The sequence below is a fragment of the Pseudonaja textilis genome, chromosome Z, assembly GCF_049901715.1.
Source record: "Pseudonaja textilis isolate UNSWEBS1 chromosome Z, rPseTex1.2, whole genome shotgun sequence".
Classification (NCBI taxonomy): Eukaryota; Metazoa; Chordata; class Lepidosauria; order Squamata; family Elapidae; genus Pseudonaja; species Pseudonaja textilis.
In genome coordinates this window covers 130,363,784-130,382,330 of record NC_142008.1, presented here as the reverse complement: position 1 = coordinate 130,382,330, position 18,547 = coordinate 130,363,784, and the positions used below count along the sequence as shown (strand labels likewise).

At 42.0% G+C, this 18,547-nt stretch overlaps 1 protein-coding gene and 1 long non-coding RNA gene across 3 annotated transcripts; one reads left to right on the top strand and one right to left on the bottom strand.

Moving 5' to 3' along the window:
- Positions 1-3,009: 3,009 nt before the first annotated feature.
- Positions 3,010-4,896, bottom strand: LOC148124407 (uncharacterized). The gene is made up of 2 exons (XR_015740385.1): positions 4,698-4,896; positions 3,010-3,067 (listed from the first exon to the last, which is right to left on the bottom strand). It is a non-coding gene; the product is annotated as an uncharacterized LOC148124407 (long non-coding RNA).
- Positions 4,897-5,001: 105 nt separating this feature from the next.
- Positions 5,002-11,595, top strand: FIZ1 (FLT3 interacting zinc finger 1). Of its 2 annotated transcripts, none has more exons than XM_026711768.2 (2): positions 5,002-5,206; positions 7,704-11,595. In XM_026711768.2, exon 2 carries the CDS (start codon positions 7,719-7,721, stop codon positions 9,174-9,176), a length of 1,458 nt encoding a protein of 485 aa, XP_026567553.1. In that variant the 5' UTR covers positions 5,002-5,206; positions 7,704-7,718; the 3' UTR covers positions 9,177-11,595. The 2 variants fall into 2 exon arrangements, with proteins under 2 accessions (XP_026567553.1, XP_087774108.1); XM_087917982.1 differs by lacking the exon at positions 5,002-5,206 and adding an exon at positions 5,342-7,236.
- The last annotated feature ends 6,952 nt before the right edge of the window (positions 11,596-18,547 follow it).

Sequence of the window (18,547 nt, the reverse complement as noted above, 5' to 3'; positions counted from 1 at the left end):
TCAGGTTTTCCAGTGGTGCACCTCTGCTACTGGTTGCTGCTGATTATTTAATGGTTGGTGAGGACTAGCTCTACTGAAACTGTCTTATATTTTGGTTCTCTATTTACGGGGATGTGTACCTATTTTTAATATACATTCAGAACGGTAGTCTATAGTTTATTGCATGTCCTGATTTGGCTACAGTGTAGGATTTGTATTTCAGGATGAGAATCACTTACACTTGCACAAGAGCGTCAACCATTTTGGATCAACTAACAGTGAAAAAGTATAATCCTGTTTGGCCCAATTGGAGAGATGTATTATGGTTTTACAATTGGGACGTTGAGATGTGATTAAAAAAACAGAATCCAGGTTTCTGATTTCTAGTGAAGATAGCTATTAATAATATAATGTTTAGCAGTACAAGTGATTTTATTTAGTGTATAGTTAACTAGTGCAGTACAATTAAGTTTGGTCTTAAGGAATCCTAGATTGGACTATATCACTATAACCAATTCCACATTGTCAAAATAAATCCACATATTCAGCAAAAGGTACAACAAATGGATTACAGCCATCCAAAGTTACCTTGAGGTAAAATGGGCAGCCTATAAATTTTTCAAATAAATAAATAATAAACATCTGCAGGGCTGTATATCGGAGCTGTCTTCCTGCGCTGGCACTAAACAATAGAAGTTGACTTGAGTTTTAACCTAGGTGCACACCTGGAGCAAGTGTTTTTGGTATCTGTCCAGCTAGCAGTACTTCCCACTGCCAAGGAATGGAATGGTTGTTGAGCAGCCTTCCCTCACAACTGTCATTGTCTGCTAACTGGCACAACAGAAACTGTTTGAATTGTTTTAGGGTACTGTGTTCATGCTGTTGACAAAACATCCTGTAATAGGTGGTGTTGATGGCAGCAACAGCTTCAAAGTTGCATATTGCACTATCTTGCATGATGTAGCGATTGTACTTCCTAGCCATGTTGTTGTGAGACCCCAAGGCTTCTACTTCCTCTGGGAAAGTATGTGTTCCTGAACTCAAATGTTTTGGATGTCCAGCAAGGTCAAATCATAAAGTAATACTGATGTTCAGCTCTATGGACATATTGGTGGCCAGTAGCTGCTGCCTTCCTGTTTCATCCACCATCAGATTGCCCAGTATCTCTGGAAATTAGGTTGTGAGTGAAACATCCCATAGGTCCACACAACATTTAAGTGGCTCAAAGTGGACTTTGAAATACCCCTGTCCGCCAGCCCCCAAAGGATTTTAACTATGGCACTGATTTGAGAATTTCTATGCTCACATTAAAAGATTTCGAATAATCTCACCACCTCAGCAAATATACCAGGTTTTTAATGAAGTTGCCATTTGATAAAATACTTGTAATCTGCCCCATACCTAATCTGCATGCATATAATCAACATTTTACCTTATCTGCCTCACCCAATCTCATCCCAATCAGAATCCTACCCAGTCCACCTTATGTATCTTATAAAGTGAGCTGCAGCTCATATATCAAATAAATACATACTCTATTTTTGTATGTTTACATTTGCTCATAAATGAGGAGGGCCTGTTTGTTAGATATCAGAATAACAGTAGATGGTGAATTCCACGTTAATGAAACAAAAGAGGAGAATAAAGCTTGCTTATGTTGTGCTTGCATGGTTCCCATTTTGTAAACGACAGGTCAATCCAAAATTTTCCTATACATGTAGTCCTTGACTTACAATTTCATTTCTGGTCTTCCGCATACATTTGATAAACACCAGTTTGCATACAGAAGAAATAGATCTAGAGGACGCTATAGCCATCACTCTTCGCACTGCTCTGACTCATCCAGAACAGCAGGGGTGTGTGTGTGTGTGCTATGTGAGGATGCTTTTTGTGGATTTTAGTTCTGCATTTAACACAATTCTTCTGCGTGGATTAGTGTCTAAACTTCTGGACCTTGGCCTTTCTTATTCAATCTGCCTTTGGATTATGGATTTCCTGTCTGGCCACTCACAGAGGGTTAGATTAGGTCATCATACCTCTTCAGCCCTTATTCTTAACACTGGTACACCACAGGGTTGCTTGTTGAGTTCCATTTAAATAGTGTGTCGTCTGGGTATAAATATCTTCTGCAATAACAATAACAATTTATACATATTCATTACTTAATACTCTATTCTTATTTAATACTAATTACATCATATATCTAATTCTTATATCATTCTGCATCTTAACATTTTTTATTCTTTCCACGTTTACTATTTTTTGCTAGTCTTTAATTTCTATCTTCCATATTAATTCTCCAGCCATTGATAAAATGATTCCCATATCATATAATATACAGTTTGTTCCTTCTCTTTGATTGCTAGTATCAGCCTATTCATTTCTGCACATTCTAATATTTTCCTAACCACGTTCTCTTCAGTCGGAATCTCTTCACTTTTCCAATTTTGTGCAAATACAATTCTAACTGCAGTTAATACATAAACAAAAATTCTCTTTGCTACAATTTTTGGGTATAATTCCCAACAGAAATATTTCAGGTTTTAAGGCAATGTGTTGCTGTATCATTTTTTCCAACCACGTATGTATTTTTGTCCAATATCTTTTAGCTTCTACACATGTCCACCACATATGATAATGTGTTCCAGGTGTCTGGTGACATTTCCAGCATTTAGCTGATTTATCTTTAAACATCCTTGCCAACCTTGCAGGCGCAAAATGCCATTTATAAAACATCTTACACAAATTTTCCTTCTATGCAGTTGACATTGTTAGTGTTTAGTTTCTATCCCACAATTTCTGCCATTTATCTAATTCTATAGTATAACCAAAATTTTTTGCCCATGCTATCATTATTTCCTTCACGGGCTCAACTGTTGTTGAAAGTCTATACACACCTAAAAAGGGAAAAAAGGAACGTATCAGGAAGGGATTCTGTAATCTTACCTTTGCCCTCCTGTATGAGGAGGTTGGAGTGCCAGAGTAAGGGAGGGGCTCTGAAACTAACCGTTGGTTTTTTTGTGGGGGGGGGGTCACCCGTGGCAACTCTCAATGTGCATCAATATGGACCATATATACAGTATATTTTCTTGAAAAAAATATGAAAAGGAACAAATATGAAAAGGGACAAAACTGAAAGAGGTCCTTAAGAATAAAAAAGGTAACTATTTATAACTTTGCTTTACAAAGGAATGTTCAAGAGCAAAGGCAAGAAAAAACTTCAACAAAAATGCATATTTCAGCTTTCTGAAATAAAGGACTTATCGTCACCGTAACCTCATGCTGAAATTCTCTGCCAGAAGGTGTGTCTAATGATCATTGATTTTCTCAATTCTAATTTCAAGGATTCTGCCAGTGATCAGAGGTTTCAAGGGTTGATTTAGCAGTCATTGAAAATAAGTAAGGACTTTACTTTTCTACCAGTAAACCAATCAATTAAAAATAACTCCTGGTTATATATGTTTTCCTATTGAAGGAGCATGGTGATCAAACCAATTATTTGCCTCTTGCTTCCGGTATGATATACTACTGCTAGAAATCATTTATTAGGAATTAAGCTTTGTTGTTGGCTTCTTGCTCATATTATTGTATACTGTCAGAAATTAGTTGTTAGGAATTAATTCTAGGTTATTGTAGTCTTGATACTGATTGGCATTAGTGCAGTTTGTTATCTCCCTTCTGTGTCTCACTTCTGTTCTTGGCTTCAAAGCTAAGCGCATCCTTGAAAATATAGAAGAAACCGTTACCCAGGAATATAGATAAAGGAACATAGATAAAGGAACCGGAGTAGGGAGTTTCCTGCCTCATAGATAGTACCATAGCAGGGAGTTACCTGAAAGCATTCTGCTGAATAAACAACTTGGCCAGGGCTAAAAAGATGCTCCATAGACAAGGAGGGCAGAGACGGGCCTGAACAAAGAAACCTTTGAAGATATAAAGACCCATGTTGGTAACTCAACCTTTGTCTCTGATTAGGTAAACTTTGTCTCTAGCTGATTAAAAATGTGTGTAATGTCTGGGCCACTCTTGCAGAGATGTGCCTATTTCTTACATGTTTTTTGCCAATGTGTTTTGGAAATAAGTTTCACACAGATTCTTTTTGCTTTGGCCAAAATAAAAAGCGGATACTTTTGCAAGCCTCGCCTCACTCTCTTTGGTATCTTGGTGGCTCAGGAAATGCCTGGGACCTTACACTACCCACCCCATTTCAGGTTCCCACTTAATTTTCACATAGCATGGCTTCTTTGTCCTTTACAGCTGTGCCACAGAGTGCCATTTCAGACTGCATAACATTAGCTGAGGATAAACGTTTTGGGGGAAAGGTCTATCACCTAATACTTTTATAGGCCTCTATATTCCCTTTTATTGGGATACAGACTATTTCTATTTTTTCTTGCTTGCAGAAAATATATTTTTTCTAATTAACATACAGTATGGGAAGCATCCTTTCTCCCATCTCCCTCTACATTCAGTAAAAGTTAAGAGTGTTCAAAATGAAAAATTGGCGCTGCCTTAAATCCCACTGTCGGGCCTGTAACCTTTTTTGCCCACATCAAACATGGCAGCCCAAGTATTATTATTATTATTATTAATTATTATTATTATTAATTATTATTATTATTATTTTATTTATTTATTTATTATTATTTATTATTACTATTATTACTATTACTATTATTACAGAGAAGAGCTTGTCCTAACAACGACAAAGAGGATACCTCGCCGGGTTGCCTGCCATCCAAAGCAAACATGGTGGGTTTTCCACCCTTTGGAATGCCAGTACTAAACAGGGAGCCCCAAATTCTTTTCCGTCCCTTGCCATCCAAATCGCAACCCTCTTCCTTGAGTTACAGACACCGCAGCTCTTTATTGCCCCCTTGAATCAAGGCTTTAGCGCCCTGAAAAAACAGCCCGAAACAAAAATGGCGCCGCAGCGGAAGCCTCCGTTCCCCTGCCCACAAGGAACATGCCGCTTCTGCTCCTCCCTCTTCTTCCTGCCCACATAAAAGATGGGGGAGGAGCGGGGGAGGAGCATCCTGCTAACTTCCATCGGGGTTGGATTGGAGGGTGGCGGGAGCGATTGTCGCCAGAGGTCAACGCTTCCTCGCGGCGACCCTCCTGATCAGTTTCTCTAGGGGGTGGGGGGGTGAGGGCAGACGCTCGCCTTCCTGTCGCCGTCCGTCGAAGGATCTGCCCTTCACTAAAATGTCGGCGCCGATAAGAAGTTGTGAGTACTGTAGACGTTGGGAGGAGGAAGGGAGTGGGGGGGAACTGAGCGGAGAGACACCCCCCCCCGCGCGCCTCTAGTTAGCCCACCGGGTAGGGGCGAGCAACAAGGGGAAGGGGGGCGCCTGAGTTGTCGAGTGGGGGAGGGGAGTTACAGAGTTTGGCAGAGTCCTAACGCCCCGAGTTCGGATCCCGGGTTCCCCCAAAGTGCCCGTGCAAAGAGGCAGAGGCTGCGATCCCTGCAAGCTACTTTCTACCCCCAAAGCGCTGTTGTAGGGAGCAAGCAGCAAGGGGGGGTCGTGGTCTAGAAACTGTGGGTTAGGAAGGACCCGTCGGTTCCTCCCCCACCCCCAATTTTGTCGGGAGTCCAGACAAAAGTTGGACTTCAACCGGCTGGGAAAACCAGAGCTGGCCATGGTTAGCTAGCTGGAGGTTGGGCGAACGGCAGCCCAGGAGATTTGGGTGGGCTTTATGGGGGAGACGGAGGGGCGCAAAAACACTTTGGGTCGTTTTCAGCGTAGACGAAGGACTGCGAGGGTCTTTTCGTTTGAAGTCAAGAAAAGGGGTGAATTTCTTCGGATAAGGGGTGTGGGTAGTCACGATCCCGGAAGTTGGTTTATGTGGGGTTTTTAAGATTTTTATTTTGGCAATATATAACTGAAGGAGGGGAACGTAACTAAACAGTCTTCCTCCTCCTGTTTTCCCCATAACAACAACCTTGTGAGGTGGGTTGAGCTGAGAGAGGGAGGGACTGGCCGGAAGTCACCTAGCCAGTTTTTCATGCTTCTTCTGGTTTCTAGGCCATCGTTGCTTTAAACTGACTTTGGGGTTTTTCCCCCCCCCCACCCTGGGTTAATGATAGCAAAAACATTCGCCAGTGTTTCTCAACCTTGGCAGCTGGAAGATGTATGGCCTTCAAATCCCAAACATCCCCAGACAGCCTTGCTGGCTGGGGATTTCTGGGAATTGAAGTTCACATATCTTCAAGCCACCAAGGTTGAGAGCCCCTGGCATAAGCAGTAAAGTGAAGTGCAGATAACATAGGGAGGTGGGGGGTTTCAATTCTCAAAAAATAAAAGCATAAATGGACTGATTTTGTTCTTAAATATTTTTTCTATTATCTCAGCATGGAAAAGAAGCAAATTGCCATCTCAATAGACTGCTCAAGAAAGAGCATTATGTTGAGGAAAAATATCTATTTCATGTGTATGTTTATTTAGGCGTTTAATTTTTTTCTCCCCTTTCAGTTATTTCCCCCACCCCTTCTTCAATGTACATAATAACTCTGGAAGACAGCAAAGATCGTACTTCATAAATTATTCTCTTTCTTCTTGTGCCTCTGTTAGAAGATTGTGGTTGGTGTAAAGGTGAACATCATGAATAGGAAATTGGACTTCAGGCTTCAACTTTTGGGGGAAAAAGGCTGTTAGAATCTCCTGGTACAAGATGAGAAAAATTTGGTTGAGAACCTGGAAACTTTCAGGGCAGGGATTTGCTTCATGCTTAAACCTTGTAAGCACAAAATCAAGTCTGCATGATTTTGAGGGTTCTCAAAAAACCTAGAACCCTTAATTCCATTCAAGAAAATGAGGAATTGAAACCTGATAATTTTTCTCCTACATTGCATCTCTCTGTGGTACTGCTTCTGTAGAAAATTTTAGTTTTCTGCAGTGCCCTTTTATACCAAGATTTTCCTGCATCAACTCATCTATCATAGCCAGGAACAAACAAACTGGAGATTTCCTACATCTATATTTAATATCTGCTAGTTCAGGAAATCTGATGGCATTAACAAGAAGTGAGTTTCAAAAATTGTTGACTTGTTTCCATTGTTCGGAAGTAAAAGCATTAACTTCTCCCTTACCTTAATTAAACCATTGCAGCATGAGAAGGGACTCACTGATTAATCCAACAATTGCATGTGTAGAGCTTCCTACAATATTTTCCTAGGGTTTTAAATGAGCTACCCAATTTTTTTTTATGCAGATACTTTTTAAGAGTCATTTATTGGTCCAGATGATGGGTTTATAGGTAGGTAGTCCTCAACTTAAGACCAATCATTTTAACAATTGTTTGATGTTATGACAACTTTAGAAAGGATGCTTTACAGCCTGTAAAGCACCACTGGCCATCATAAAATCCCCCCACCATGGTCACATGGCAATGGCAATGTTTCCAATGCTTGGCAGCTGGTTCACGTTGGCTGCAATCTCCTGAAGTCATGCAACTGATTCGCAACAGTTTCTGGCAAAAAAAATAATAATATTGCATTTGGGAGACTGGATTTACTTAATAAACACTGCAAAAACAGTAAAAAAAATAAGGTTCGGTTCCATGGATGTGACCAGAACGACTTATAACTGAAATTCTGTTTCCAATTGCGGTCATAAGTCGAGGGCTACCTGTACATTGGGAGAAGGGGACTATCTTTATTGGGGATTTGAACTCAACCACTTGTGAACCCCTTCAGGTCTGACTCTTTTCTTACTGCTCTCTAGAAGAACATTGGGTAGATGGAGAGCCATGTTGAAACATGGCCAGAGGGCCAGCATTCCCAGGAGGCTCCAGGAGGTGTTCAGGCGGCCCCTGGAACTGAGGAAGAATGTGCTGTTCTCTACTCGGATGCTGAGGACGACCCCTCACTCTTGACGGTCAATGGAGCAGGCCCCCGAGCCCCCTTTCATTGCTCTGAATGTGACAAGAGCTTCCGCTACCGTTCGGACCTGCGGCGCCATTTTGCCCGACACACTGAACTGAAGCCTTTCCAGTGCCCTCACTGTGTCAAGAGCTTCAAGCATTCTTTCAACTTGGTGAACCACATCCGGAGCCACACTGGGGAGCGCCCCTATCGCTGCACCATGTGCCCCAAAGGCTTCCGGGACTCCACGGGGCTTCTTCACCATCAGGTGGTCCACACTGGAGAGAAGCCATACTGCTGCCACATCTGCGAGCTCCGTTTCTCCTCCCGCAGCAGTTTGGGCCGCCACCTCAAGCGCCAGCACCGGGCATCTCCTGCCACCGCAGCCCCTCAAGCGCCTACCCCGCGCTGCTTGGCTTGCGGCAAAGAGCAGAGTCCCTTGGGGCACCTTTGTGCTGCTGGCCGAGGCCGGGCCGCCCCTTTTGGTTGTGGGGCCTGCGGGCGGCACTTCCAGCTAGCCTCTGAACTTCGCCGTCATTGGCTGGCTCATACCGACATCAAACCCTTTAAATGTCCAGATTGCGAGAGAGATTTCAATGCTGCATCCCTCTTGGAACGCCATAAACTCACTCATGCCAAGGACAGGCCCCCGCCGTGCCAGCTTTGCTCCAAGAAAGCTCAGAAGAGGGATGGGAGGATGCTAGAACTGAAGGGCATGAAGGAACAGCCAAAAGGCGGTGAGCAGCAGCAGCCGCAGGAGGCCCAGCAGCATAGCAGAGGCTGTCCATCCAGCCACTCTCCCGATACTCGCCCCCCAGACACGTTGTACCAGTGTGAGTGTGGAACGTTTTTTGCCAACAGCAGCACCCTTGCAGCTCATCTGACTGCCCACGGAGGCGAGCCCTCTTTCACCTGTGGCATATGTGGCCAGCCCTTTGTGAACTTGCAGGCTCTGGAGGAGCACCAGCTGAGCCACGCTGTGTCCACAGCACCAGTGCCGGGTCCAGGCAGCGAGCTAGAACGCCACCTGTTGCCCCAGTTAGAACTCCGGACATTTCCAACTCAGCCCGGCAAGAAACTCTACAAGTGCAGCGAATGTGAGAAATTCTTCCGAAGTCCCCGAGATCTGGACCGTCACGTCTTGGTGCACACCGGTGAGAAGCCCTACCAGTGCACTGAATGCGGCAAGTTCTTCCGGCATGAATGTTACCTGAAAAGGCACCGTCTGTTGCACAGTGGCGAGCGTCCTTTCAAGTGCACTGTGTGCCACAAGGGTTTTATCACCCTGAGCAACCTCTCCCGCCATCTCAAGCTTCACCGAGGGATTGACTAGGAGGGCTATCCTGAACTCCTCTAAGCATAACCCTCCTTCCCCGGCGCTACCTCCATCCCACAGTGGCATCCACAGAAGTTCCTGTTTTGGAGGTAGACTTCTGCCTGACGTTCTCGAACTCTGCCTGCCCTGCCCTCCTTCCTGGTTCAGTACTTTAGGGAAAGGACTTGAAAGGATAAAAAATATTATTATTATTATTATTTACCAATGTTCCACTACTGTTAATAGAGTACATTGCACATGCTTGGCAAATTATAAGGTGTGTCGGGTAGAAAGGAATATCTGCCCTGATCTGTTCCAGAAAAGTTTTTTTTTTATTTCAGAACAGGAATATTCAGAGCCATGCAAAGAAATTATGAGAGGAAAAAAACTTTGTTTAAGTGTCTAACGTCTGAAGGTACTTGCGTGTGCGTGAGCTTAACAGTGCTGAAATGACTTTGGCCAATAGTCCTGGAGAAAGAGCTTTGAGGCAGAGCCATACTCTCTCTCCAGGGAATGAGGAAACTTTGCTGGATATTTAAAGAGGCAGAATATTTCTTCACCCTTCAGTATTTCCCAATCACTTTAGTACTGGGATCTTGTACTAAAAGGCAGCACAATTGGCCAGAAAGGATAAATGTGCACAAATCTAACATGCTGTCATTCTTTTTAGTCTGTGTAGTTTTCTTTCCTTTTCCCGTTCTGTTCTTGATGGGACTACAGTTAGATGTACTTCCTGTTCCTCAAAGTAGAGAAATCTTATGTCCCTCATAATAATCATTATCTCCGAAGGTTAAATAGGGGTAACATGTTTATGTCATAATTGTACACATCTGTAATTTACTGAGAATATCCAAAAAGGTTCAACTTGATTTAGAGAAGCCCACAACTACAAGATTTGAGGACTTTTGCTTCACAGTATGTATGGTACCAAAGGGATATTAGAAAAGGGATATTAGGTATTGAAAAATAATTCACACCGTTGATTAAAAAAAAAAAATCACAAAATTTAACAGTCTGTCTCTTCTCCTCCAAATATCAGCCTTTTATGTTTATTTTATTTATCTCTCATCTTCCTACAGCTTCCACCAGCATTTCTAGCACACACCGTCCAAATTTTCTTCACAGCAACAATTTTATGAGGGAGTCTGGGACAGCTGGACAGCTTGAGGAGGGTGAATTCTGTTTCCCATTTTTAATTTTGAGATATGACATGTTTTCTCCTTTTTTAACTTATCAGCCAGAAGAATGCTCACTTGGGACACCTCTGCTATTCCTTTCTGAAAACTGTGTAAAGGCCAAATAGATGCCTTTGCTTTGGTGTGAAGTTTCAAGACAGAGAAACTTAGTATTTAATAGAAGGCAATGTTTAACAAGATAATTTAAGAGTATTTATCATTTAAATGGTAATATTGAGGAGCTGGTATATTTCTCCTTCATGGCTGTAAGAAGGGTGAAATTTTGAGTTGGCCTAAGATTCTGTATAATTTCAAAATGATATTTCAAACTGCTAATTTTGTTAGCTGCGTAGTATCATCTCACAAAGATTGAGATGTCCTAGGACAAAGCAAAGCTCACATTTATGTGTTAATAACGGAGAACAATGGAGAACAAACTAAAAAGCAAGGCATATTATTTAAATCAGGGATATTTAGCCTCAGCAACTTTAAGACGTGTGGACTTCCACTCTGAGAATTCACCAGCCAGCATGGCTGGTTGGGAATTCTGGGAGTTGAAGTCCACACGTCTTAAAGTTACCAAGGTTGGAGACCCTGCTCTAAACTAAGAAATTAGAATATAGCGAATAGCTGTATGTTCTTGTACTTTATATGAAAACCTAACACTGGGTTGGCTTTGCTTCATATTCTTGCCTGTCTGCTGCCATCCATAAGGTCTCCTGGCTGAGCAGGCTCATTTCTCCGTTCCCTACAAATTCTGGATTCTGATGGAGTAGCCCTTACCCTTCCTAATATGGAATTGTTTGCTGACCAACAGCAAAGTCTTCTGGTCCCCCCCCCTTCATTTTTTTAAAGTCCTTGATAGGTCCTTGAACATCTAATAAACTTATGTTCCTGACCAAATTCCAGTTCCTTATCTTCTGTGGAATGTAAGCCTTGCATCTGGGCATTTCTGTATTATGTTTTATTGAAAAAAATAAGTGCATATGTGGGTATTTGCTTATGTTTTGGAAACAAAACCTGTCCAGTTCATCTAGCCAAGGGACCTACTTTATCCGTCCTCTGCTTGAAAGCTTATCTACTTCAATCTTGGTCTCAAGATAATTAACCACAAGAGAGAGAGAAAATATATATCCATCAGTAGTACCTGGGCAATGAAATAAGCCATCACCTAGGTTAGCTGGTTGAAATATTTTCCAATATGGCTGGCCAGTATTGTGTTTCTGCTAATTTACCATTATATTAAACCTGTATCATATACATATGGATTAGCATTTGCAATTTTTATGTAACTATCTTTTTCCCCCCTTGATGTTTGTCATTTCGGGCATAAGGTTCAAGTGAAAGCATGTTTATACACAGCAGTGAGCTCACTTTGTGTCTGAATAATCTGGCAGGAGCCTCCCACCTTATCAGTTTTGCTGGCTGAGGAATTCTGGGAGTTGAAGTCCACAAGTCTTAAAGTTGCCAAGGTTGGAGATCCCTGATTTGTGGGATTAACCTAAAGTCTAGCCCTGGGCTAGAATACACCCTTGAACAGAGAAGGTGAGTGGCCCAGGATTATCCAGCAGGCTTTGTGACTTTAAGGCAGGACTCAAACATGTAGTCTGGTGCCTTAACTGCTAGACCAGACTGGCTCTCCCAGTCCCAATGAACAGGGTAACAACATAAAGCTAAGACCATAGCATGCTAATCATATTTCAGAAACATTGCCAATAAAAACAGGAACACTGGTTTGGTGTAGCGGTAAAGACATCAAGCTAGAAACCAGGAGACTGAACTGTAGTCCCACTCCAGGCAACCTTGGGCCAACCACACACTCATAGCCCGGGTGAGAAGAAGGCAAGGGCAAACCACTTCCAAAAATCTTGCCAAGAGTATGGTTGGGACTAGTAGTCCAGGCAATTGCCAGGAATCAGCAGTGAAGTGGAGGCACTTAACAATCCAATTTGACAGAATGGCAGGGATTACTCACTCTCTCAAGGTCTGCACCAGTGTCAACCTTGAGAACCTTAAGAAATGTGAATTTAATGCTGGCTGGGGAATTCCAGGAGTTGAAGTGCACCTGTCTTAATGTTATCAAGGTTGAGAAACACTGGTCTGGACTGTTCCCCCTTACAAGAGCATGGGTGAGATTCTGCCGGTTCGAACGAAGCCCTGGCTCCAATGATCAGCTGGCTCCGAAACAGGTTCTCTCTGTCGATCATGTGTCCCTCCCCTGCCCCTGCGCTGTATATCTGCTCAGCTGAATCACGTGGCAGAGTGGATTGCCACACCTCAGCTGGGTTACTTCCCTGAAGTAACATTGAAGGTAAGTAGCTTTGAAAGCTGTGCAGGCGTGCAAAGCATGCGATTAGCGAACCAGTTGTTATGCCAGCAGCATCCCACCACTGTATAAAACGTTCGTGGTAATACGAAACTACTGGATATGTTGTGACGAGAAGTAATATAAGAGTTCCCTTTGGATCAGAGGTCCCCAAACTTGTCAACTTTAAGACTTGTGGACTTCAACTCCCAGAATTCTCCAGCCAGCCTAGCATATTTGGATGGATGGATGTGTCAACTACTGCCTTTTCGGCTGGCTCAGGAATTCTGGGAGCTGAGGTCCACAGGTTTGCAACCCCCGGTCTAGAGGACCAATACTTTCGTCTCATTCATTACACATGCACATTATATTAGGCATATAAAAGGGAGGGGGATGGGCCAAAGATTCACAAAATACATTAGAGGTAGTCCTCAATCTACAACCATTCATTTATTGATCATCCAAAATAAAACGGCATTGAAAAAAGGGACTCTTGACTGTTATTCACACTTACAACTGTTGCAGCATCCCCATGGTTGTGTGGTTAAAAAATAGGATGCTTGACAACTGGTTCATATTTATGACTTGCAGTGTCCCAAGATCATATGATTCCCCTTTTGCAGCCTTCTGAGTAGCAGAGTCCGTGGGGAAGCCAGGTTCATTTTGTCATGTTACTGACTTAATAACTGCAGCGATTCACTTAACAACTATGGCAGGCAAGGTTGTATAATAGGGGAAAACTCACTTCACAAACATCTCGCTTAGCAACAGAAATTTTGAGCTTGAAATTGTGGTCATAAGTCAAGGCGTACCTGCACTTGTCTGTGCAATGGACAGCAATGGACAGCAATGGACAAGCATAACTGAATGTTTATCAATTGAAACCAAATTGGCAACAGTTCAAAGTTACAATGGCTCTGAAAAACAGCTTACAACTGGCTCTTGCACTTAGAATCAACATAGCATTCACCCTGGACACATGATCAAAATTCTTGTGCTTGGCAACTGGCATGTACTTACAACAATTTTGGTGATCAACGTGTAACAATGGGAACAACTGGCTTCCAACAAGCGAAGTCAATAGGGGAAGCTGAATTCACTTAATGGTGGCATAAGTAACCACTGCTGTGACTCATTTAACAACTGAAAAAAACATTATAAAATTGGGTGCAATTCACTTAAGAGCCACCTTGCAACATAAATACTGGTCTCAATTGTGCTCATAAATTGAAGATACCGGTATCAGAATTCCTGGCCTGAAAGTGCATTGCTGAGAATTTTAACTCCAACATATCATATTTTCCAGGTTGGGAAAGATCTGCCAAACATCCACAATTGGCAGTAGCTGAAGCATTTAATTCATAACAATTACATCAACAATTTTGGAATAAATGTCTCTTTGGAACATTTTCACTGGAGAATAGCTGCTTTAAGATCTGCAGCAGTGTTTATGATTGGTAAAAGTTGCTGTCTGGCTGGTACAGTAAGGAGGGGAGAATTTGCCATCTCTGGTTTGACATCAACTATATCAAAAATTGAATGCAGCGCTATCTATGCACAACAAATGTGCTGTTCCATTCCTCTGTTTTCTGTCTGGAACAAAAATAAATAATGCAAAAGCTGTTAAAAGGCTATTGAAGACACAATGGGAGAGAAATCCAAGGTAGTGACTGTGACAGCACAATTACATCCATGTTCCTTTTTTACATGGCATGGATGCATGGCTTTGATAGTGCAGATATAGCCGCCATCTTGATTTTATGACTTCCTGCATGAACCCTACATGTTAGGATTGTAGGAAAGTTAGGAACACTTCATATAGGTTTTAAAGGAGAAAATAAGCGTGATTTTTCAATCATTTTAGTTGCTTCAGGCAATATAACTCTGTACATGCAACAAAATATAAGTGGGTTCATACAATCCACAAAGCTGAAACGTGATCAACTGGTTTGTGACCTAATGGTTTTCCCACCAGTAAATCATGATTAAGCTAATCTTGGCTTGGTGTGTTCTGATGTATTGATGTGGTTTGAAGCTTCCCCCCATAGCAACAGTAACTATGGCAGCCACAAATGGTGTGTGCCTTATCTCACGGCTGGACCAAACTTCACCTTGGTTACAAGCATAATCTCTCAGGAAGTTTACAGCATATACACATTAGAAAATACAAGCTACTGAAAGGCAGAAGAAAGAATCTCCAGTGTTTTTACAGTTTCCTATCCATCATGGTGCTCTAGTTACAAAGAGGTTCTTCTAGCATGCTAAGTTGTTGCGCACTTTGGTTTCCACCATTTGCTGTGTGAACTCAATTACTATAGTTTGTAAATCATGATTTTGGACTTAGTATGTGTGAAGCTGAACTATTTGTAGCTTAATCAGTAAACTGCAACTCAGTAAAACCAAGTCAGTACTCAAAAGTAATTCTGTAATACTTCTGACTCTCTCAAAACTAAATCACAATTCCATTTCTCTGTGTGTGCCTTCAAGACAACTTTTTGACTCCTGATGACTGCCTAGACAAGTTTCTACAGTTTTATTGGCAACATTTCAGAGGTGGTTTGTCCTTGCCTGCTTCCTAGGACTGAGAAAGAGTGACTGGTCCAAGGTCATCCAGGTAGCTTCATGGCTAAGGTGGGTCTACAGCTCAGTCTAGCCTGGTATTTGCAGCATATTTATCACCTCTCGCCTTGTCTTCTATTCTGAGAGATAAGCTGTGCAGGCTATTTTAGGTAATCTCCTATCTTGATTTCAGCAAGGCAGCAAGAGCCAGTTTGTCCCGGTGGTGTTAAGGTGTCCTAGAAACCAGGAGGCGACAAGTTCTAGTTCTGCCTTAGGCATGAAAAACCGACTGAGTGACTTTGAGCCAATCGCTCTCTCTCAGCCCAATTCACTGCACTGGATTGTTTTTCTTAGGAAAATAAGAACTATCTATGTTTGCTGACTTGTATTTGAAAAAATCTAAAAGGAAAATGTTCTTCACAAACATTCCATGGTTTGTCATAAGATTATTTTCTTCTTTGTTACATATATCCATAACTTTAGTCCTTAATGTATCAAAATGCCAAAGATTTGCTACTGCAAGTATTCCTTGAGTCACTGCCCATCATGATGATAACTTCCGGCAGTCATAAAATGGACCAATCATGTGATCTTTTATGTGGTAGTTAAGTGACTCACCAGAGTTGTTAACCAAAACCATGGTTATTGAGTGAACACCAAAGTCAATAAGCGCACCAATAGCTTGCCTGTGGGTGGGGTTTTGCCAAAAACTGGAAATCTATGTGGGTTTTCAGCAAAACCATCATAAAACATTGTCATATGATGGCAGGATGCTGCAAATGCAAAAACTAGAAAAAGTGCAGAGAAGAGCAACCAGGATGATTAAGGGACTGAAAACTAAAACATATGAAGAATGATTGCAGGAACTGGGCCTGGCTAGTCTAGTGAAGAGTAGGGCCAGGGGAGACCTGATAGCAGTCTTCCAATATTTGAGGGGTTGCCACAGAGAGGATTGGGGGGTGGTCAAGCTTTTTTTCTAAAGTGCCTGTAGGCCAGACAAGGAATAATGGATGGAAACTGAACAAGGAGAGATTCAACCTGGAAATGAGGAGAAACTTTCTAACAGTGAGAACAATCAACAAATGGAACAGCTTGCTCTCAGAAGTTGTGGGAGCACCATCACTTGAGACTTTCAAGAAGAGATTGGACTGCCATTTGTCAGAAATGGTGTAGGGTCTCCTGCTTGGGTGGGTGGGTTGGACTAGATGACCTACAAGGTCCCTTCCAACTCTGATTATCTGTTATCTGTAAACCGCACCAAACTTCACTGCAGAAAATACGACTTCAGCAACACAGTGGTCAATGTCTGGAATACTCTACCTGACTCTGTGGTTTCTTCCCCAAACCCCAAAAACTTTAACCTTAGACTGTCTACTATTGACCTCACCCCTTTCCTAAGAGGTCTGTAGGGGGCATGCATTTTGAACCTGGGTTTTAAATACTTGTCCAGGTAGGTTCATTGGAACTTTGAATGGTTGCTGGTTATAAATTGAAGAAATCAAATTCAGGTTTGGTTTGATGATTCTGGCTGTATTCTTGTGTAGAGACACAACACCTCAGACAGCAGGTGCACGAAATGGCCAGCCTGCCCCCTCCCTTTTCCAACCATCTATTCATATGTAACATGGACTTGGATTTTGCACATACCTGCTGCATTCTGGACTCCTCATTTCTTCCATTAAGCACCTCCTGTTGATATGCACCTGAAGGAAGTGGGGAATGCATTAAACTGCCCAATTATTGAAATTGCCACCCAGGATTTGTCTTATATTGACCATCTGATCAAATGTTGATGGTAATAGGAAGTTTCCAGTAAGAATCCCACTCTGACATTTTTGCCTGTCTTTGGAAATCTCGGGTCCTGAATTTGAATCCTTTAGCAGGCACTCATCTATATCCTCAGATCAGCCTGATAATTCCGTTTGGAGTTGTCTTCTCTGTTTAAAGTCCTGCAGGAAACACAAGGGCAAAATTGGGAATGGCAGAAATGGGGGGAGAACAGGACACCCGATTGGATGAGATAGTTTTTAATAAGTGAAGAGGTCAGCTTCAAGGGGTGTAGTTTCAAACCTCGTTTCTCAGAAGCTCTTAGCATTTTACAGAGAAAAATCAAGGACATCCAATTCCGTAACACCTCTGTATGGTATGCCAATTACACAGTGGCAGATAGGACAGCGCTCCAGAGGGTTAATGTCATTGCCCAGAAGAACATTGGTTGCCCTCTCCCCTCTTTGGAAGAGCTTTATAGCTCCTGCTGCCTTAAGAAAGTTCAAAACATCCTCAAAGATCCATCTCATCCTGGAAACACTTTTTTTGAACTATTACCATCTGCAGACCTACAGAATAATAAAAACAAGGACAAATAGGCTGAAAACCAGCTTCTATCCCAGGGCAGTAGCTCTTTTGAATTCTACTGTATAATGCAGTGTTGGTATGGTGTCAGTTCAATGTGTGGAGTATGAAGGATGTGTATGTTTATTTTCATGGTCATGATATGCACTGAAGACGGTGTTTGATTTCGTTGTAGGAAGTGCAATGACCATAAAGTAAACTAACTAATTAAGTGCTTTGCCAATTTTCAAACAGCATCTGAAACTGAATTTCCTTTTAGCTTCCCTTCAGGACAATAATTCTATGTAATTCAGGAGGTGCTGCCATGCAATTTAAAATCTTCTAAAATAAGGAGGGTTCTGGAAGTTTTTAATTTCTGGGTCCTGAAGAAGATTCATCTCAACCACCAGATACAGCTAATCTCAATTTCATTGGTGTCCCTTGAACAATTTTTTTTTTTTTTTTGCTTTCTTCTGCATTAAACTTTCCAAGTTTCTGGTCCTACCTGATTATGAATATTGTTTTTTCTCCAAGGCCATTGCCACACAAAACACATAAATCAGAGCTTTTGCCTGATTTGTGATATGATCACATTTCTCTTACAACTTGGCACAGCATTGGTTATTTATTTATTTATTTGATTTGTCAATCACTTACAAGATAATAGATATAAGTATAAACATAAGTAAGAATACAGGAGATAGGCACAAATAAATGGGGACAATAGGACAGGGACGGGAGGCACAATGGTGCACTTATGCATCTCCTTTATTCTATGATGAATATGTCATAAGTAACTTAAGATGGTGAACATACATAATACTCACAGATGAAATCAAACATACGTGTCCCAGGATAATGTTGCAGGATCCAATCTGGGTCAGTCATTGGGACCAAAGGTTTAGTCTTCTGAGCTTTCAGACTTGTGCAGGAGCCCATCCTCAGGGGACTTCTCTCTATCAGAATGTGTGCTTTGGGCTATTCTATTTTATTCCATTTTATACTAAATCTCTGGACCC

What these genes read in the sequence shown, in the direction of transcription:
- FIZ1 (XM_026711768.2), top strand. Translation starts at nt 7,719, where the DNA reads ATGGAGAGCCATGTTGAAACATGGCCAGAGGGCCAGCATTCCCAGGAG.